Source organism: Parasteatoda tepidariorum, chromosome 3 (genome assembly GCF_982258835.1).
Source record: "Parasteatoda tepidariorum strain Cologne lab strain chromosome 3, Ptep-v5.0, whole genome shotgun sequence".
Lineage (NCBI taxonomy): Eukaryota > Metazoa > Arthropoda > Arachnida > Araneae > Theridiidae > Parasteatoda > Parasteatoda tepidariorum.
The window spans coordinates 49,992,679-50,016,144 of NC_141757.1; the positions used below are offsets into that span (position 1 = coordinate 49,992,679).

Consider the following 23,466-nt stretch of genomic DNA (forward strand, 5'->3'; position numbering starts at 1 on the left):
AAAACTCCTTTTATTAAAGAAAAAATCAATATCAATACAAAAAATATAAAAATTACTGACATTTGCATGCTATATAACATCAAACTAGGAATTTTCCTTTTAAAAAAATGTGTAATGCGCCATATATTGTCACAAATTTTACGAACCGCATTAATATCACCGCAATCAAGTACTCCCATATAAACTAATAAAGTTTCCACAGAGCAGTAGAATGAGAAATTTTATTTCCCTCATTTACTACATCTTCTGCATCAGTTACTATCATCATTATTTGATTTAACAACATAAGGACGTCTTCATCTGTCAAATACTGGATGCCGGGCTCACATGCCTCACTTTCAAACCAATCTTCTAAATTTTCTTCATTAAGAATTTTGAAACCTTCGATTTCTTTTGCTTGTTCAGGAATACTATTATCATATTTTTCTTGAATATCTGAAGAAGATTGTTCAACAAGCGGTATCATCTTTCTCCACGATCGTGATAACGTAGACAATTTTACCTTTGACCATGCTGCTGATATTCCATATACTGCAATCCAATAACAAATATTGTTTCCAAAAATTGGGTCGTGTTATAACTTCATGAATCAAATCTCTTTAAATTTTTTCTTGATTTCGGAATGAGCATGGATAATCCGCAAACCGGATAATCCACGCACCGATAATCGAGTGTACTGTAGATACTGCCGTATATAGTTTTTAAAGATTACATTTCGATCACTATATAACTTTAATATGTGATTGTGGGAATAATTAAATAATTAATAAAAAGTGGCATTATTGAAAAATTATTTTACACTTAATTTGTAAAATAACTATAGTTGAAATCAATAGATTTTGTGTCATTTGAATTGATCGAAACATAAAATCTGGAATTTACTAAGGAAAAAAAAATATTTATGAGAAGTGTGATAAAGCAAACTCGTTTTACATTTGAATGACCCTAACAAAGTTTTTATTTGAATTAGTGTGAAAGGAAAAAAATACTGATTCGCTTTTAAGTCTATTCGCCTATTTTTTTTCTAAATAATCATAACAGAGTATAATTAACAAAACTTTTATTTGAAGCATTGAAAAAGTTTCGGAAATGTTAATCATTTCACTATGGTAACAAAAACTATAACTTTGTATTAGTCACTTGAATGAGTAGTTTTTTTATTTTATTTCAGAGGAATAGCTGTTTGACAGTTAGTAATTTAACTCTTTCATTACTAACTATAATGCAAGTTAAATTATGATTTGAACCTTTGTAAAACAAAATATTTTATTAAATGTGAAGCCCTGTAAACATGAGCATTATGATTTTTAAAAAAAATTGAAATTTACGTTGCAATTACTTTAAAATAATCCCGTATCATATGGAAAAAATTAGTGCGTACTTACTTAATTCAGAAATTTGAAATTAAAATATGCAAACCATTATACGAATTTTTTAATTAAGAAACTGTGTTTAACGAAATTTTTGTTTCCCGTGACAAAATCTTTTTAAAGACAAACAAATATTAGTAAGTAATATATTGCACTTTAAAAAACATCTACAAGTTTGCAGCTAATTTCTTGCATTATTTTTTATTTTCAAAATTATTATTTTTTTAATAGTTAAAGATATTATTGATTGAAATAAAAACATTAACACCTAATAATAAGAATAACTCTATCCGATTTAAAATACTAGCTTTACTTTTTAATTCTTACAATCATTAATTAGCAAACAAAAGGCTCGAAATCGATTCAACAACATTCCATCTAGCACCGAAATTTTTTTATTTACTACAAATTTCCAATCTTTCGTCTCAGCTGTCGCCAGGAGCATTAACAACAACGCCAAAGTTACTTAATGCTACGTTATTGGCGATTCTTTCACCCTGTTCAAATATCGGAGGTCACAAATGTCGCGATTAATTCCCTCAAACCGGTGTTTTGAGATCCTATTTTGGGACCACATGTTTAGCCGCTATTGAAATCGGCATAGAAATTGAACATGCGTGTGCATAAAGTGCCTTGAAGACAAGCACTTCAGACACTTCAGACTTCGTAGAGTTGGTTTATTTCCGTAATAACCTGGAATGCCTCCATGTTATTACGTGATAAAGCGGTGGAAACTCATTTGTGCAAAATAACTGCGGGTAAATAAAACACCGCGGAATATTGCTTCTTCTAAGCAATTTTAAGTTTGTTTGGAACTCGTGATTTTATTTCAAAAAAACATTTCTTAGATTTTGTTACCCTTCACAGCTTTGGAATATAAAAGATGAAAATGTGTTTTAAGATATTTTTCGCTAAATTTTTATGTAAAAATGTGAGTTGTTCGCATTGAGGAGGAAAAGATTTGAAGAAGTTTATGAAGTAGGATTGTCAAAATATATCAATATTTAGTTATGAAAATAATGCGGGAGTTTTATACATATAACGAAACATAACAACGTTTTAAAAGATTAGTCGTAATTTTATTCGGAATTGTTTACAGTCTAAACTTACAGACAGGGGTGCAGGTCCTATTTACCTTAAAATTCTTTTTCATCGCTACATGTTACGGAACAAAAAATCAAATATACCGCAACTCTTACAGTAATAATTTCCGAAAAATCACAGAATCACTGTAATTTAATAATTGTTACTGTAAAACTGACACATTCTGTAACTTAATTTTAAAATTAAATTCACAACTGAAATATGTCATAAGAGACATAGATTTTACCCTTAGGAAAGAAACGAAAAAAAGGGGATCTGCTGTTACAAGGAGTCAATTCAATTTTTTGTTCATAACAGATCTATTCTATAACCGAACATTGAAACTCAAAACTTTCAAAACAAAAAGAACTTGTTCAAAGGGAAATCAAATCAAAGGTTTTGCAGTAATTTGGCATTAGTTCAATTCTTACAGTTTTAAGATGTCAGAAACAATTTTCTTTATAACTTGAAATTTAAGTAAACTCTTGAATTTCAGTAAATCAAGTATTTTTTTAAAGCAAGAATAGGCAATTATTAGAAATAGTTATTTTTTTATGTTAAAAAGAGTAAGAAATTAAATAAATGTGTCCATCGCAAAAGATGGTAGTTTATTTAAATAATATTCTTTGAATTTAAACTTGCGAATCAACGTGATAGGCATTGTCTCCATACTATTCAAGTCGTAAATCCTTGGATAAATTGCCCTGAAGCCTGGATTCGTCAAACTCCTAACTTACCCAGTTTTTTATGTTATTTCGAAGAAATTTATCACATAAAATAAGAATCTGTCAGGAATCAAAAATGTTGCTTTATTTTTTGTATTAAAAAGTGTGAAATTCAGAATGAAATGTTTCATTTATGCAAGCATTCCAAGCTCAATACAAATTCTAAATGCTAATTCAATTTGTAAATTAAAAAAACAAACAAACCAGAACCATACCGATACATATTTCCCAGAAATAAATGCCAAAGTATATTTTCTGAACATTATCCAATTAATTAAAAGAGGAAATAAAATAATTAAATATTTACACAAAGATAAAATATTTCCTCTGAAAACTATTTTCCTGTGTTTTGAGTTTCAATTACGATAAAAGAATCTCTTTTTTTTCCTAAAGTAATTAGATTAAAATATTTCCACTAGAAAAATTCCGTTGGAAAACCCCGAGAATAATTTAAAAATATAACAGTGCATTGTTCTCTTGTTGAAATTTTTTTTTTACTGATTAAATCCATTCAAGAAATTTATTCAATTAAAGAAAGAAATTGGATTACTCAACGTTGATTGTTGCGAAACATATTTTTGTTTTAAATTCTTTTAGTTCACAAGGAAGTATAAATTTGCCTTTCTTTAAGCTCATGCATTTACTTGTCATTAATGTTTAAACAATATAATTATACGCATAAATAAAACTCTGAATTTCTAAGTAATAAATTATTAATGGTAAATTTAAACCTTGAAAAATTCAACATTTAAGAATAATGAATAGTAAATGGAAATAAGCTAAACCGAAAGGATGCAAGCTTATTGAATTTTTAATGAAAACCATTAGGATTGTTTTACATTTTTTGGCTGATTAGTTGTCCTTTATTTACTATTTTTTTAAAAAGATAAAAATACTTAAAAAAATTTAATAAAGCTAAGCGAATTTCACAGTTTGTTTTGCATTCGCTAACTGAAATGTGATAAACGATAAGCAGTTAAAAATTTGTCTTTAAGTAGCTGGGTTCTCATGACTCAATAGCAATACATATAAACAGTATTTAAATAACCTTTTTAAATCTGGTGTCAGAGCATCATTACGTGTTAATAAAAAATCGAATTTATTTCGAAAAAGTTTTTATCTCTAGGAAATGTTTTAAAACTAAAATAAATTTTTGAATTTAATTCAAGATACAACGGTTAAAATAAAATTAAAAACAGACTGTTTGAATCAAGTCTGAGAAACAGACATGAACGCTACTTAAAAAAACTTCCTCGAAAAACTCATTTTTCCAGTCTTCAATATAGCATAATAGGTCTAAAGATCATACCCTATCATGATTAAAATTTCTTGTAGTTCGAAAACTAGAAATAGTGTGCACTGTTAAATGCATCAGCTTATATCTCGTATTTATTAAGGCTGTTTTTTGAAGACTCCGTCGTAATATGAGATAAACCATTTTTGGTAATAATATGCTATTCTTAGGACTGCTGCAAATTTGCTATTGTTACTCATGACCGTTTGATCAAGTTTAGCCTATCTAAAGCCACCTCTGTCAATGCATGTTTAAAAAATGGCCCAAAATATCAATGTTGAGAAAAGCCACAGTTTTGTGAAAATGAATTGCTTTTGTGGTGTAATTTTTTAATATTTAAAAGCTTACCCGAATGCTGCATTACCTAGGCTCATAAAAATTTGCAAAAACTGAGAATGCGGTGGTGATTCTGATAATATTCATCTAGGTGAAAAAATGTCACCGATTCGGCAATTTTTTGTTTAATAAAGTTTAAAATTTACTTTTAACAACTTTTAAAATATTTAAGTGAGTAATATTTAAGATATTAAGTGTATTTTACCTTGACCTTATTATAGGGACATTTTTACTTAAATTTGCTTTATTAATAATTAAAAATTCTGAGCAATTTAAAACTCAGATTTAACTATAACATCTAATCATGAAGCAAAAACAATAATACAAGTAATTCAAATAAAGCACGTATCTCTACTAAAGAATTTGTTTTTAAAACTATCGCTCACTAAGTCAGGCTTAAAATTTTCTTTCAAAGAATTTATTCAACATCGTTATATTTACAGGAACGTCATCACACAAAAAAGCTGCACAATAACTATTAAGTTATGGTACAGCTTTTAATAATTTTATTTTAATATCCGAGTGTTGGATTCATGAACTAAACATCAGAAGTGAAATGGTATACGCGTGGTTGAGTTTAAAACACTCAATAAATATTTTCCTCATATACAACATTTTATATTAAAAAATTATTTAATCTCATTAATATAAGTAATTTCAAAGTTTAGTGATTCTAAATAATATAAATACAATGAAAAAATTTAAAAGACTTCAGTTTAATCTCCATAAGATCATTCAACTCATTTAACAATTGATTCATATGTAAATTCGGTGCCAAACAGCACACTTTAGAAATTTAATAAAAGACGATGTTCAAAATCCCAAATAGTAAAATTTATTAAAGCACGTATACTTGTAATATACACCTTTTAACGTTTTATTTGTAAATTTGAATGTCGTTTTTTATTAAATTGCAATTTTATCATAAGAGATTACTCTCGTTGCTTTATTAAACTTTTATTTTTAAAATGGGAAGAACTCATTCAAATTTTAATCTGTTTGGAATATAGTCAGCAACAACAACAAAAAAAACTTTTTAGGAGTATTTTGACTATTTAAACTATAAAATTCGTATGGTAAATCGATACTTGCGACGCACATTATTAAACTGCATGGAAGTGGTCCGAATTTTTTAGAGTCTTTTTACGTTTAAGGTTTATTATTTCAAAGTAATAAACAGCTTACTAAGAGAAAGATCTAAACTGCCAATATCAAGTTAAATTACTTTCCTATCCTGGAATTGCTAGTTTTATTACATAATGAAAAATTGTACTGTCCGGAAGTTTTTAATTAAATAAATTCCTCCGAGTGTAATTAAACGTTAAATAACCTTTTTTAACGATTGGATTCATTATCGGTAAGAAAAGTTCGAAGCAAGATATTAAATTCTCCAAAGAATAAAAGTATCTTTGTCAGCTATTTCTTGAATAAAAATGTTTTTTTTTCTTTAATTTTTGGAGAAATATCACAAGATTGGCTTAAGCAGTGAAAGAAAAGAAATTTAGAACATCAAATAGTTTGAATTAAAAGTAAAATAGTTTGAGGAAACGTAAAATAAGGGAAGATAAATAATAAGAATATTATTTAGGCAAACATCATTAGGAATAGGCTGCACATTATTAGGAATGTAGTGAAGCCTGATGTCGCCGAATTGTCGACAATATGACTCGTCAATAAAATTATCTTTTGCCGAAGTATCTATAAAAAACTTTCAAAGAAGTGATTGTCGCCGTAATATTAACCCCGCTTTAATGTTTTATAAATTAAACACTAAAAAAAAATAATACTGGTTTAAAATACACGATTTAATGTCATGTTTTTTTGATTTTCATGAAATTGAAAGAAAAAAAAATAAACGGCTCAAATAAATTTAAAAAACAATAATACCATAACAGAGAAACTCGTATGTTAACTTTAGAACGTAGTAAAGTTAAAAACTCGCAAAATGCATGTATTTTTTCAAACGCTGAAAATTTGTCGCAGATCTTATTAATAAAAATTGACATGCAACTTATCTAATGTAAATTATCTTGTTTCTTTTTTTCTGCAGTTAATCAGTCTATAGCGACCACGTCTCTTCTTAATCAATTTACACAAACCACCCACTCATTCTTTTATAATTTTGTTTAACGTAAGGGTAAAGAATTTAAAAATATTTGAGTCAAGTAAATTTATCAATAAATTTAAATTTTTATTTATGCGCTTTGTATGCGCTCATCAAACAAAGAAACATATAATGTATATATTTTTTTATGTTTGTCATATCGAAACAGCTCTTATATTTATGTGAGTACCGAATTGATGTTTGTAAAGAAAAGATCAGTTAACTATTACATCAATTTGGAACTAGCCTTAAAGCTGATAACCTTGAGGCTCATACTGTTAACTGAATAACAGATATTGCGAAACTAAGTATGTCATCTATGTTGCATAAATATAAGAAATTACCTTAATTTTATGGCAAGCGATACTTTTTAATTTGTAAAAAGGAATTTAATCAATATTATATTTTTGTTTGATATCATCTTTTAATTAGTCATATTATTCAATCTTTTTGTGCCATTACCGTCCACTAACATAAATTGAGTAACTTACAGTGTGGTAACATATAAACTTTTATTCTTACTGCGCTTCAGCCGTTACAAGACTTTTCTTCTGTAAAGTATTTTGCATCAGTCATAATATATCAGGAATCTAAAAACGACCGAATTTTTCTTAATTTTAAGAAAAATTTAAGCAAACAGAAAAGTACGAGTTGCTGTAATCTGCAAGGGAATATATTCCCTTCTCTCTTAGTTTTAATAGTAGTTGCACGTCTCGTCAAGAGAGGGCGCTACAGACAATTTTTTCCCATTGTCTGTAGCACTTAGATTAGCTGGAGGCCCTATCGTTATCATATCTATTGTCTATGCTTTTTGTCTGTTAGCAGCGCTTCTTGACAATTTTCTGATTTACAAACTTGGTGAGAATAAAATCTTTATTCCCTAAGCAACATGCTGCAAAGCAGTCTTATTGCTTCCTGTTTTTCTTTTAATATATATTTTTCAAGTTATCGGTCTTTTTGGGTATACCTGGAACTTCAGTTTACAATTGTCCTGCACAAACTGAAATTGAATGAACTAAATTCATTTTTATGCATGATCTGAATTTTGATACCTAAAACAAGTTTTGAGAGTGAATGGTATGTATTTCGTCAATACATCTATTTTACTAAAAAATTTATATCTATACCGTCTATCCGTTTTTAATATCTATATATATACCACTAAAATCTAAAAATAAAATACTGGTAGCAGAAAAACATTTTTTTCCCGCTTATTTAAGAATAAAATTTTAATTTTGGTGGAAGGTTTTAGCTTTAGTTTAAAAAAAAAGTATCAGAATTGACCTAAACAGGAAATAAATAAAAAAAAAAAAAATTACTCAACCGAAAAATTTCAAGCTCGATAAATTTCAAAAGAATTTTCAAGTAGTTGTAGTTGAAGGTAAAAATAAAAATATTTCACTGATGAACTATCCTAAACACTAAGACAACCTGCCTTTAATTTTAAAACTTTGAGAAAAGGTGCTTTAAAATATGAAAGAGGGAAACTTTTATTTTACTTGAGGAGAGAAAAATCAAAACACTTATCTAAAGTCAAAAACATAAAACATCTTCTACGTGCCTTTTATACTAATACGTTTTTAACTATAAAAACAAGATCGTTAGTCTTGAACAATGTTTTACGTTGCAGAAAGAAGAGAGACTTGTCAAGATTAATGAGTCTGAAGAAATGGGGTAAACTAGAAGAAAATTTTTCATTTTATTATACTTCATCAATCACATTGTCCAAAAAAAAATAGATAGTGCTTGTGTTTTTATTCTTATCCACGTAAAATTTTTCATCAATTAAAACAATAAGAGCATGGTATTGTAAAAATATATCTTCAAGATATGTTGGCTTAATATTATATGTTATTTGCATGTGATTAGTGAAGTTGTATTTTATTATACATCGTCGATCACATTGTTTAGAAAAAAATTGTATTTGTGCATTTATCTTTATTCATGTGTTTGGGAGTATGATTTTGCAGTTTTAAATGCATGCACCAATTAGTTCGTATATTTAATATAATAACTTTAATATTGCATGTTTGTAAGTGATAATCTTATCATTAGAGCAAAATTTATTCCAATGTTCCAAATTTTATTCTGCGCTTTCCTAAAGGGAGGCTCTAAAAATATTTTTTTCAATTCTAATCCCTTCTTCAGAAGGGATAGTTTCATTAAAATACATTTGTAATGTTAATGTATTCAATAGATAAAAAAAATTAAAATCATGATTGTAAACTACAATTATTTAATTCTAAGGAATGTAGAGAATTATTGAATGAAGTAAGCGCTCGAATAAGTGAGTGAGAGTGATATCTTAGATTTTACATAGTAACATATTTTATTTAGCCTATTGATGTGCCTAACTAAAAATAAAAATTAAAAAAACAGCAACTAATGCTATAGCTTGAATAAATTTATAACTGATTTTTTCTTTACAAATTTCACTTAGTGCGCGTGCTAAAGTGTAAATTTTTAATATAATATTGTTATCAAAACAATTAACAAACTCTTATATTTCTTCTTTTTGTGCATACTTTAAGTTATTTTTTTCTTATTCTATAAAAATTAAATACTTAAAAATGATATTTATTAATATTTTTAGAAGATGTAGCTAAGATTATAAAGAATATTTTTCGATGAAGATAAAAATTTCTTCAAAGAAATCGCTTAAGAAATAATACTACAAAAATAATCATATGGAATCGCAAGACTTTTTGAAGTTCAAAATAATTTACGGCAAAAAAGCTCAGTTATAGCAAAAAAGAAACCTGTTTTTATAACCAAGATTAATATTAAATGCAACGGCAACAAGCTAAAAAAAAGTTGCATGAATATTATCAAAATAAATAAAAATCTTTTCATCAAAAATACAAAAATAATCAACAGACTTTAATTAAAAAAAAGGGGAAAATATCTCAAGAGAAAAAGCTTTCTTCTCTTTAAGGATAAAATTTTGCTAATTCTTTTTGTTTCTTTATAGTAAATTAGTTTTTTCTTTCGTTTTTGAACCATCTAAAATAATCCACTCTTAAGATGTATCAGAATATCTTGTCTGGAAAATACTTTAATTACGGTCTGCTTTTTTTTTAACACATGCCAAAAAAGCGTATCATGTTGCAGTATGCTAATTAATTCCTCTTACAGTTTTCAAAAGCTTTCATTAGTTAATCCTTATCCTAGCGTGGTATAGAATACTCCGGGTAAAAGTGATGACTTCCATTTGCGTAGGAGGGAGAGCTTTCTTCAAAAGGGTAAAAATAATGTTTAGTTGAGTGCTTGCTCATTCGAATTATCCATCAATTAATTTTAGATTGCATACTCGAGAAGCTCCTATTTAGAATATAGAGAAGTATAATAAAAGTCATTTGTAAAGGCAATCGGAGTTGTATGTAAAAGGATAATAAAAGCAACTGCAATTTGTTTTTCAATTCGGTACTAAATTTTAGATATTAGTTGCCTGATACTATCTCGCATAGAAAATAGTTTAGTTTTAAGGAATTTAACTAGTGAGAAAGTTAATCATGAAAATTAACAAATTTGAGAAGTAAGCAAGTAAAGGCAATAAGTAAAAGTGAACATACAATTTTAAAAGTATAGCTAGAGTCAATCAGGTTGTATGTAAAAGAATAATAAAACCTATTTTTTTACAATTCGTTGATGAATTTAAAGTAGTAGTTTAATTAGTTTCCAGATATTATCTTTTATAGAAAATACTTTAGTTTTAAGGAATTTAACTAGTGAGAAAGTTAATCGTAAAAATTAACAAATTTGATAAGTAAGCAATAATAAGTAAAAGTGAACATACAATTTTAAAAGTATAGCTAGAGGCAATCAGGTTGTATGTAAAAGAATAATAAAACCTTTTTTTTTTTCAATTCGTTGATGAATTTAAAGTAGTAGTTTAATTAGTTTCCAGATATTATCTTTTATAGAAAATACTTTAGTTTTAAGGAATTTAACTAGTGAGAAAGTTAATCATGAAAATTAACAAATTTGAAAAGTAAACAATAATAAGTAAAAGTGAACATACAATTTTAAAAGTATAGCTAGAGGTAATCAGATTGTATGTAAAAGAATAATAAAACCCTTTTTTTTTCAATTCGTTGATGAATTTAAAGTAGTAGTTTAATTAGTTTTCAGATATTATCTTTTATAGAAAATACTTCAGTTTCAAAGATTTTAAGTAGTAAAAAAATTAACCTTAAAAATTAACAATTTTGATAAGTAAACAAAATTATGAAAAAGTGAATATACAATTTTAAAAGTAAAGCTAGATTTTAAACTTGAATTCAAAATTTAAGTTAGTTTATAATAAAATATTTATCTTAAAAATACTTATCCTAAAAATATTTTTATATTCTTTCCGGAAAATATTTTAATTTTGGTATCCTTTTTTTAGACATGCGCAAAAGGAGAATCATGCTAATTAATTCATTTTGCAGTTTTCAAAATGCCGGGTTAGCCTGGTTAATAGGGCGCTGGACTCACGTTCATGAGAACGGAAATTCAAAGCCAGCCAGAGGAAGACTCCCCGTGCAGTAAATGGTGACGGAAGTACGCTAAATCTGTCGGGTCACAAAGTCCTCTTTGTTCCCATAACAAATTATACATCTGGAGGTACTGGATTGGAGATTGATCTTTCTCTGGTTCAGGTCAAAATTACGATTTGTGGATGAAGGAATGGATGTATGAATGGATTATTTTAACGAGAGGAAACATTTAAACAAAATTATTTTTTAAAGAGTTCTTAAACATTTAATCCAACTTAATCACCTTACCTCAGTTTTAAAGTAAGCGAAGATTGGTTTGATTTTTTTAAATCTTATTTCAGTTCCATGAAAATATTTGATTAAATATATTTAACTTACATAAATAGTTACTTTGTACTTTTAATGTGAAAATTGAAAAAAAAATCATGTTTAATAAATTTTAGGCACTAAAAAATAAAATACAGAATTTAAAACTCCTCAGCACTTCTGCAGTTAAATAGTTAACTTCAAATAAAATGCAAACTTAACACTGAGTGATAATGTTTAAAATGCGGTAAAGTTTATGCTACCCTGTTCGATAAATAATCAAAAATTTGATGCTTAATTAGACAATTTATTTTTAATTAAAGTTTTGCAACAAGAAATCACCTCTTGCGCATCAAATTGTGGGCGCACAATAACCTCCCAAGGGAAACTTAAATTTTCAATGACTACTAGAAATCTGAGATCTCGTCTTAAATGACGTCATTAAATTGTGTTTCGCAGTTATCTCCTGGTAAACAATGGGCTTGAGTTAATTGAGGGTTAAAAAACGAAATATTATTCTCTATCCTTAATCGGCAGGTAACCCACGAGTTTAATCGCCGAATCTGGCTTACACGTTATTCTCAGTCTTTGAGGGGTTATCAGTGGGGAAATCGTGCATCGAGCTTGTAAAAAAACAAAACAGCCGACCTCGATCACTGCTTTCGTGTTTGAAGATTTTGAATTTCGTAAAACTGTTGACAGAAAGGAAATATACGTAATGACAATAAGAATGAACTTTGAAGAATGGGAGATTGAATCAGAATGATTGAAGAACTAAGATCGAAATTTAACTGTCATTTAGAGTTACAAATAGATCGTAACAGAAAGTTTATCTGCTGCTCGAAATTTTTTCATGCGTTAAACTAAAAATAACTGTTAAGGTTACTTAGAAACGGAGCGAACGTTCCAGCAATCGAATATTATATAAATTTAAAATCTCAAAGTATATTTCTTTTCAAAATATTAATTTTTAAAAATGTTACGAATAAGAAAATCAATGAAAACAATGAATTTGTATTACATAATGTAAAAAAAAACTATTTTTTAGAAATGTTACAATCATTTATGCAACAAGTGTCTATTGTTTCATTTTTAAAACTGAAAATTTTAATCAGTAGATTTAGCATAGAAATAAATGCAAGTTTTTTTTAACCAGATGTACGTTTTTTTAGTAAAGTTAAATAAAATATGTATGTATAATAATTTTACAGTAATTAAATTTAATTTTATAATTAGAAATTTTGCACCCAGTTAATTTCCAATTACCTTAATAAATGTGTGTTTTTTATTATAAATTATCAATATTTAATAAATTAATGTATTTGTTTTTAAATAAATTGTAATCCAACATAACCTATAAAATTCAACACTTTCTCTAAAAATAATTAATAATGTTAAAAGGAGAAAATATTAAGCAAATTGTATGAAAGTTAAATTTCGAAAATGATGTAAAATTATTTTAAAGACTAGGTTTTTCAAATAAATTTTTAAAAAAAAGGAGAAAATGATTTGTTTTTGTCGGACCAAAAATATATAAAAAATGAAGAAGGGATTTTCGATGTTGATAACAATTTATTACGGAAATGAGAAGACGGAAAATTTTTGCATCTGGTCTGTCAAAAACATAATTCTTTTCTCCTGTTGTAGTCCACTTGAAAAACGAGGTTTTTAAAATTTAAATTTCTTTTTATTATTTTTTTTTTCATTCCTTTTTAATTCTCAGTTCTTTATCTGTAAGTTTGTTTATGGTAAATCCTCTAAAAATTCTTTTTCGATAAAATGATGAAAATGTTTCTCTCAGAATTTAAAAAAATAGTAGTTTGTATTAACATCAGACACAGAAATAGAGTTAAAATTTGAGCAATTTAGCTAATCGAAAAGTAGCCGAAATTTCGATTGGCAGTAAATTCAAATTAACAATAAAAGGGCGACATGATTTTGTAGTAGCAAGGACGATTGAAACTTGAATCGTCATTAATCATGAAAGTGGCGAATCGCGTGAATCATCATTAGTGAATCGGGAAAATGTCGATTCGTATAAGCATAAACAGTGCGCAAACGAAAAACTTATAGTGCGTCAAAATATGACGGACCACAATGCATCATTTTTGATTTAATGATCGGATCTTCACCTTCTAGGACACAATTTTAATAATTAAAAGGGGTGACCTCAAATATGCTGATTGATTAGTGCAGACGATGCTCCGAAATCAGACAGAAAACGTACTTTCTCCGTATAAACATGTTTTTTTTCCATCGAATTTGGATTTCTGTTTCTCAAAATCTGGGTGGTAGCAGCATACTGGGAAATATTGTCCTTATAGTTTGGTCAAGAGAGCGGTCCAAGGTTCGAACCCTTTAATGTGAATTTTATTTTTTACATATTTCGCCATATCTCGCGAACTTTCTAAGCAGATTGAAAAATGTTTGCTCACAATTATAAAAACACATTCCAAAGATAGTTCCATTATCTAAAGATAGTTCAGTGAAAAAAATAAATTTAAATAAATATTTAATTTCATTATTTTATTTAATAATAGTCGAAAAATTTTGAATTGTATGGTATATAATTATTTACATTATTTTAAAGTATATAAAGTAATTTCATATTGAAGTACATAATATCAGTGGAATTGACTGAAAAGTTCATTAGAAACCAAATTCTAAATATACTATTTTTTTTTAAAAGTTTGAATTCTCAGGAACTATTCAACTAATTTCGGTCCTCGTTAAACTGTTCTACCGTAAAGTGCTCGACTTCGCGTGCAGGTCGTTGGCCTACCGAAGCGGGGGGTGCCATCCCCTTTGCAGAGGATCAAAATTGCGATGGCATGTCTTCGGATCATCCCCAGGGATGCTTCCCAGACCGTCGCCAATAGCCCATTGTGCAGCTCTAGTGCGACGTAAATAAACTACAACAACAACTAATTTCGGTTAAATATTGTATTTTACCATGTAAAATTAGATACTTTAAAATGATGCAAAAAATTGTATTCAAAATTTTTTTTCGACTATTACGAAATAAAATAAATATTTTTTTAAATGTAATTTTTATATGAAACTATTTTTATACAAATGAATTTTAAAATTGAGTGCAAAAATGTTCAATTCGCTTAAAAAGTTCTCGAGATATGGTGAAATATTTAAAAAATCAAATCAACGTTAGGGGGTACTCTCCTGACCAAACTATTAGGGTCACATTATCCAGGTTGAGGCTACCCAACACATTTTGAGGATCATGACATTTGAATCTGATTTTGTGCCTGATTTCGTAATTTTAAATATCGTCTACACTAATTAATTACAGACTTTGAAGTCACCCCTCGTTCCAATAAGATGGAGTCCTAGAACGGGAAGATCTGATCATTAGATCAAAAGTTATTCAGAGTGGTCCGTTTTTGTGCACTGTACCTTATAAGATTTAGGATCACAAGTTTAAGCGAAGGAAAATAGTTGTACGCATGGTTCTATTTAAAAATTTTTGCAGTAATTTTGTAAACATACCCTTAAATGAGTTTATTTTAAAATGATTAAGAATTAGCTTGTGATTATAAACAAAAATAAAAACTGAAAAAGGATAATAATAAAATAAAGATTAAAGCATGGTAGTATCGCTACAATTGTTGACCTTTAGAACTATTAATATTTAATCTAGTTGCTTATAACTCAATAATAAATAGTATTACTAAAATCCCCATAAGCATTAATAAAACAATTTATTTACCTTCTGTATTTCTGGAGAAAATATCTCTTTAGGACCTTTTTCAATTTTATCCATATTTTGAAAATTGCTGAAAAAGAATACAAAGTTTAAATGTGATTATGTTCTTAAATACTTAATGTTACAGATATTTTTGAAAAATACAACTCGTAAAGCATATTAAATGCTTTAAATTATTAAAATCATATATGTATTATTGTACAACAGAAATCATCGTATTATAAGCTTACATAATCGAATAAGTATCAGTAGCATTACTCTGTGTAAATTCATTAACGTCACTTTAAATGCATTTGAGATTTTGGCATATAGTTTTGGGTATATTAAATCCCTTGAATATGAAATAATCATTAATATTCACATCATTATCTGCTAATGATGAATATGTCACAGAATACTAAATATCTTTGAATTCACAGAAAGAGACAAACCATGTATGAATTCAATATCAACTTTGTACTGTATCAAGTGAATATTTAATGATTTTTTTTTTAAATTTTTAATTATAATATGTTATAGTTGTATTACTATCATTTTTATAAAATATCAGGTTAATAAATTCTAGTGAAAAGTAAGAAAGAAGTTAAATATTTATCGAAATATAGTAATTCAAATATCGTGAGATTTAAAAATCTCATATGAAGGTTTGTAATTTACCCAATATATTATTCAAAAATGCGATTGAAATTCACGCGGTTTTAAAATATGTAATTGTGAATTGTTTAATATAATCTGGAATTAAATTGTATAAAATTACCTGCTTGTGTATGAGCTGTAGGATAGTTGATTTTAATTTTATGAATATTTTATGTAAATGAATACGATATATAACTACTATTGAATATTTTTTGATTTTGTTTATAATACTGCAAATTTAATTATTGATCACAAGATATTTGTATATCCACGTCATTATAAACGGCGTTAATAATTTTTGTTTCATTATGCAAGTATTTGTTATTAATTAAATAATTTCATATTTAGCCAATCCATCGATCTTTTTCGCAATTTCTAAAATAATTCAACCTTTAAAAAAATTAATAATTTATGAATTTAAACTACTTGTAATTGTCTGTATATCGAATTTATGTGGGATGAATAAATACATGCATATATGTATATACATAGTCCAGTCAGATTAATGGGATCAACATCTACTTCACTGCTTTTACAATGTGAAATAACCAATTGCAGAAGGTAGGATATTAAAGTCCGAAGGAATCGGAAAACGCTGCAATTAAATTTCAGAAACGGAGTGGTTTATGAGGCGTCTAAAGGGCATATGCATTAATTTCTGAGTTAAGGGTGGATGCATTTCCGAAACGGTTTTTTTGCTAACTGTTCGCATGCTGCCACAATAAAAGTATAGCGTACATGACAAAATGGCATTTTCCGTAATCAGCATAGTGCCAAATGTGGTCACCACGGGCTATGGATGACAGAGCTGAGCAATGGCCACGAAAACGTACAACTGCTGAGTAACTAATCGCGCAGATAAACCATGGGGCTACCAACAGAGTCTCCACAACGACTGTTCAGCGAACGTTACGGCGTATGAGTCGTCCCACCTGACGCGTAATTAATACACCAATGCTTACTCGAACTCTATGAAAGCTGGAATTTGCACAACAATAATGCAACTGAATGTCCAATAAATGGAGAGAGATAGCTTTTCCAATGAATCACATTTTATACTCCATCGGACTGATACACGTGTGACAGCGTGAAGTGTCTGAAAGCAAACAATGTGCAACAATTTTCGGAAGGGTCCAAGCATCATAAGAGACCAATATGGTCTGAAAAACTATTTCGTAGCATTCTTCGAGTGCACTCGTTGTTGTTGAAGGCACGATTGAGCAATACAAGTGCAAATCTGTCATTGCGGACCATATCCACCTTTACTTGAGAATCGATTCTCCTTAGGATAAAGTGACCACACGTCCCGATTTTGGCGGGACTGTCCCGCTTTTTGGTGGATTGTCCCGCGTCCCGCCGATTTTTAAAAATGTCCCGCTTTTTAGAAAATATCTGCATTTCTTATTTTAAATGTACTGTAAAAATATATTCCTATTATTTAAGTATTATGGTGAATATAAAGAAATAAAAAATACATAAAATGAGTGCTGAGTAAACTAAATTAGGCAATGTACCAAGTTAGATTTACTCGGTGGTGTGCGATCATTGTCTTTACGTCTCGGCTTAATCCAGATAAGTGCGGACTGCCGTTAGACAGCGCGGTTTGTTGTATTCAATTTGACGTTCGGTTTGACTCATTATTTGATTGACAAAGGTTGAGCAATAGTCGCCACAAAGTAACGGTCAATAAGGTAAAAGCCTTTGTAATAATTTTTTTTATTTATTTCTAGTATTTACCCACAAAATAAAAGATGAGTAAAAAAAGAGGATGAAAATTTAATGAAGAGCTAAGCAAAGAATTTCCATTTATTAAAAGTACCAAAATAGACTATATGGTACGGTGTGATAAACGCAATGCTGAATTTTGTGCCTCACATGGTGGAAAAAACGATATTACAAAACATCTAGCGACAAAGAGGCACAAAAGATTTTGTAATAATGCCGCTTCCTCATCTAAAATGGAATAGTTTTTTCGCAGTGAACACGGAAAAACAGCTAGCATTAGCGGAAGGGCTATTTGCTTTCCGCACCATAAACCACGATCAAAGTTTCAGATCAATGGATCGTACGTCGCAAGTGATCAAAACATTATACGACAAAAAATATGCATGTGCAAGGACAAAAACCGAAGCAATTATTTGTAATGTTTTTTCACCATATTCGTTTTCACAATTGCAAAAAGAATTAGAAAAATGCGCATTTATATCCATATATTTTGATGCTTCCAAAAGCAATGATTTAAAATTAATCCCACATATATTTTGATGCTTCCAAAAGCAAAGATTTAAAATTAATCCCACATGTGTTAGATTTTTCGATCCAGAAACAGGAATTAAAATTAGAATATTAGATTTTGTTTCATTGCCTGATGAAACTTCACAAATAATTTTTGATTTAATAAGTACTATTTTAAAAAAGAATAATTTTAACAATAAAATTATTGCCCATTGTGCGGATAACACTAACGTAAATTTTGGTGGAAAAGCTAGAAGAGGCATCAATAACGTTTTTACGAAACTTAACGAACCTTTGAAGCAAAAAAATATTCTAGTAGGTTGTGCAGAGCACATTCTATACCTATACTATTCAAACAGCATCCGACTTACTTCCAGTTGATGTTGAAAATATTTTTGCAAACATTTATTCGTATTTTTATATATATATTGTGCGTGTTGAAAGTTTGACTAAATTGTAATTCTCATTTCATCCCATTTGTCCCGCTTTGTCTCAATAAAAATGTGGTCACTTTACCTTAGGATGATGGCATCTACCAGCAAGACAATGCAAATTTGATATACAGCTCATACGCGCGTGACTCGAAGAGCACCAGCATGAGTTTACCGTAATCTCCTGGTCACCAAACTCTTCCTTGAACCCAGTCTTTAATCTGTGGGACCACCTTGATCGGGTTGACAGCGCCATGGATCCACAAACGAGTAACCTAGGGCATCTGGCTATGATATTTCAGTAGGCGGGATCACTTTCAAGAACCTAAATGCCTCACCTTGTAGTGGTCCACTCTTCTGAAGGTGGTTATTTTAGTTTTAAATAAGTGAACGTATTAATGTGACTGGTCTGTGCATTGAATACATTTTTCCGAGATAACAAGATAGTTCGATTTCTTTCTTTTTTTTCCTTCTTTTCATTATGTAGATTATTTGCTAGATTTAAGATGTGCGTTGATAAAATAAGCTTATTTTTTATAAATCCTTTAAATAAATATTTAATGCAAGTAAAAAAAAAATAATTATTTACAAAAACAATCTTCGTTAAGCCGAATGCGAAATTTAAAGTAAAGTTAGTTTTCTAATTTCCACGCTTTCGTTAATGCGATTATATATAATTTAATTTAAAAAATAAGTAGAATTTGCTTACCTTAAAATAGATTTCACAGTCAAAGGTTTGCCGGGAGAGTGGGAAAGACAAATCTTTTGTGCGCCCTAAAATAAATAAGAAATTGTGATCCAACTGTTTAGTTGGAATTGTTTAAGACAACATAAAATCGAAATATACAAACAGAATTCTTAATTAAGAGTTTTGTTGGTTACTTTGGTTAACCGTTACATAAACACTGCAAATTTTAACAAATGAATTAAAGAAATCTTTCTTAACGAGAAAAACAATCTTTATTATGCTTTTACGATAATATCAAACAGCAATTAAAGAGCTTAGTGAAAGAAGTTGCTAATGGCAATTAAGTAAGTTAGGAAAATCGGCTTTCAAGAATATAGAAAAGCAGAAATCTGTTTAAAAATGCATTTTACCATTAAAAACCATCTTAATGAAGTAAAAAAATTCGTGTTTTATCCGCAGTTGATAGCAAGCATTTTTTAATTCGAAATATTGAGTGTTTTAAAAATGTCAAGTGAAACTTTCTTTTAAACTTCTCAATTTATAAAAATAAATAAAATTTTAGGATTGTTATTTAAACTAGTTTTTTTGTTTCAGTTTAATGGGAGTTTTATGTATTAGGAAACCATTTAATTTATCTATTTTTAATAGAAATGAATTCGGTTTTGAAGAATTTTGCTACCAGCAAGTAGCATAACATTTTCAATTTTGAACTAAACTTCTCAAACATTGAACAGCATGAAATTTTTGAATTAGTATTTTCTATTGCACATTTTATCATATTTAAGGAGATATTTTAATAAAATAATAGCTATTTGCATTAAATGCCTTGAAACTTTGGGCAACTTTTTCATTAAGTAAAATAATTATATACTAATCAAAGAAACAATCTAAGAATCATCATCAAAAATGATCATCATGATAATTTAAGATGTTATTGAGTCCACTTACTTAAAAACTCTGGACCGAGAAAGCAGTTTATAAATTATGTGAAAACATATTTCCTTCATATGAGCATCAATAAAAAATTTTCTCTAACTTCATTTATACCAAATCGAACTACTTGATATTGCCTAATTCGGATGTGGGGATTTCGAATCGGAAATTAGTTTTGCTACTAAAGCTACAGATATTTTAAAAATGACTATCGTTTTTTCTGTCGCAAGTTTACTAAAGTTATATGTAACAGGAGTCGCGTAAATGTTGCAATAAACTTTTAGGGGAGGTAGGACACATCATCGGGATAAAATTTGCATGGGAACACATGCCCGGAAATAACGCCTCTATCGGCATATGATGACATTTCCAGGCATAGGTTCCGGTGCCTTTTAAATCCTGATGATATAACCTAATTCTTTAAGAGTTTGCCGTAATATTTATCCAACCTACTCTTATATATGCTTTTAAAGTTGAACATTTTGACAGAAAAATGACTAAAAATGTCAATAAAAAAACTGTAGCTTGGAGAGGGAAACCGATTTCAGATTTGACATCATCCATACGAAAGTATCTAAGATATGTTAAAAAATCTTATGGTACAGGAAACAAACAGACAAAAAATATCCCCTAGTGTAATTTATCAATATCATATTTAAAAATTTAATTTCGCCAAGACTGTAATTACGAATCTAAATGCATTGGGTGTCAAAAAAGTATGGAAATGGTCGCTTTCAAAAAAGTGCATTGGATTAAAATTCAAAGAATATATGAATGAAATATTTTTAAAATTATCCGTTTAATGACACCAAAATTGTTTCCCCAAACTCCTGGGGTGGAGAAATCTTCAAAACAATCTTCGGAATTCCTATTTTTAGTGACAATTTGGATTCTAAAGAACAAAAAAATCTCACAATTTGACTAAAGAGTCTCACTAGTTAGATTGACTAGTTACAGTTCTTACTAATTTTAGTTTAATGGTAGGTTATATTTTCTTAAAATGGAAATACCTTGAAAAATAGATCTCAGAAGAAAAAAATAATTCTTGTGTGATTTTTTGAGCATTCAAATTAATAACACCAAACTTAATTCCTACTTCGTTAACTGAAAGGACTGCAGGGGGGTGGATACAAGTTTGGAGCGTGGGGTCAAAAATGACTTTTACGTGTATTTTTCAATTTCATATGTCACAATTTCTTAATATATTTGACTGTTTCTACACTTTTTAGACACCCTGTAGGTATTTCAACATTTATCATATTTTATATTTTATGTTTCAATATTTTTTCTTTATGTCTCATTAAACATTTTCCCATTTTTACTTACCGTCTTTCGCCACAAAATTGCCCTGTACTGCTGTACTCCTTGGGAGTTCGCATCTGTGAGGACAACTGATAGAAAGAAAGGTATTTTTTCTGCATCAGCCCCAACATAATTCTGATGTACTGTAAGAAACACAATACAATATAAATTTGTAGATAAACTAACGAGGGAAAAAGTACGAGCAAAATTATTTATACTTACACTTTCCTAGAAAGAACTTGAAATACCAACGCGTTTGATATTCGGGATTTTCTAATACAGGAGTACTTGGAGATCCATAAACCTAAAAAAAATCAAAAGAAATGGACAATTCTCAGTATTTTTAGTTATTTTCCAATAAAATTTTACAACATTTAATTTCACTTGAATTTTTTTCCGTCGTGAAGCAAAAAAAAGCACTTATTGATATTTTTTAACTGTATGAATATTTTCTTCTGTTGGCTACTACTTGATTTTTGAAAAGAATCCAAAAAATAATTGCTTGACGTGAAAACAATCCATTTTGAGATAAGAATTCTCGTAATTCGCGTGACGTATATGTCACGTTAGATCAACATGTGTTGGAGAATAATAATGGAATTCACTGAAATAATTTTGATCTGATAAAAGGAAATAATTTGAATCTCATGCATAATACGTAAAAAAAAAATTTTTAAATAATCAAATTCTAAGAATAGACATAATCTTTTTTCTACTCGTAATGAATTTTCAACATACACTAAAGATCCAAAACATTGTGATCACCTACTCAATAACGCGTTGCGCTATCTTTGGTCTTCAAGAAAGCTGCAACTCACCTTAGCATGGTCCTTGGTAAATAACTGGAGAAACGTTTTACTAATGTCTAAGCAGTGGTCACGCAAACTGTAAGTAATTCCGAATGAAGTTACGGTAAAATGTAGTTGCACCCAGATTGCAGTCACTTTTTACATAAAAATCCTTTTTTATCGTGAAATTTAACGGAACAAAAATCTGATTATGATGCCACAATTGGTATTACATATTTATTTCCTATCTTTTGAAATATCTTTGATTACTTGAGCCTATTTTTATTAATAGAATTATATATTTAAAATAAATCAGAGACTTAAGCTTTTAAAACGAACATAAAATATTTATTTCTTCCCTTATCAATGTAACGGATACTTTTTATTTCAATACTAATGCAGACTTATTAATTCACTGTCGCGCCTAATCAAAAACAAAAATCTTATTTATAACTTCTTATTCTAATTTCTAACCGTAAAAATGTTTCAGTTGCATGATTGTAATAATTCTCATAAATTTGTGGGCGACTCGTGATCGCCAAGGTATTTTTGAACTCTATATTGATAATGCTGGGTTGGCTTTGTTTTGGCTACGTTATATTTTAATAAATCGCCAATTTTGGATCTCCTACCTATGCTTCTGTGCCCGCTGGGAACAAATTACACGTACTTTGAATTTGGCTTTAGTTTAGGCAGGTTGTGGGGGGTTTGTCTCCCATGGCCTGTCCTTATTAATAATTATTATGCAAAATTTATTCAACTGAAATTCTTATAGATAATAATTAATTTTTGTATCTCGAGCTCCGCAAATAATACTAAATAAAAGCTTTATATCAGTTATGATCCGGTTTTCATTTTCAAGTGTTATTTTCATCTTCTTCTGTTTTCATCACTATCTTTAGCTAGTCCACTATACAATATACCATACAAACTCCAACACCCTGAGATTTCCATCTTCACCATACTGATGTAACATCATTTTTACACAGTGATACTTATTGTAAAATCACTGTAGTTTAAAAATTATCACTGT

At 28.7% G+C, this 23,466-nt stretch overlaps 1 protein-coding gene across 7 annotated transcripts in view; it reads right to left on the bottom strand.

Annotated features, from left to right (window-relative positions):
* LOC107436145 (GTPase-activating Rap/Ran-GAP domain-like protein 3) overlaps nucleotides 1-23,466 on the bottom strand; it is a 607,350-nt gene that overhangs the window by 80,277 nt on the left and 503,607 nt on the right. For all 7 annotated transcript variants that reach the window (XM_071179217.2, XM_016047730.4, XM_071179220.2 and 4 more), the window contains 4 exons: nucleotides 21,868-21,949; nucleotides 21,670-21,788; nucleotides 19,432-19,496; nucleotides 15,424-15,490 (listed from right to left, as the gene is read on the bottom strand). In XM_071179217.2, the coding sequence (XP_071035318.1) occupies nucleotides 15,424-15,490; nucleotides 19,432-19,496; nucleotides 21,670-21,788; nucleotides 21,868-21,949 (333 nt within the window). The remainder of the gene's footprint in view (nucleotides 1-15,423; nucleotides 15,491-19,431; nucleotides 19,497-21,669; nucleotides 21,789-21,867; nucleotides 21,950-23,466) is intronic.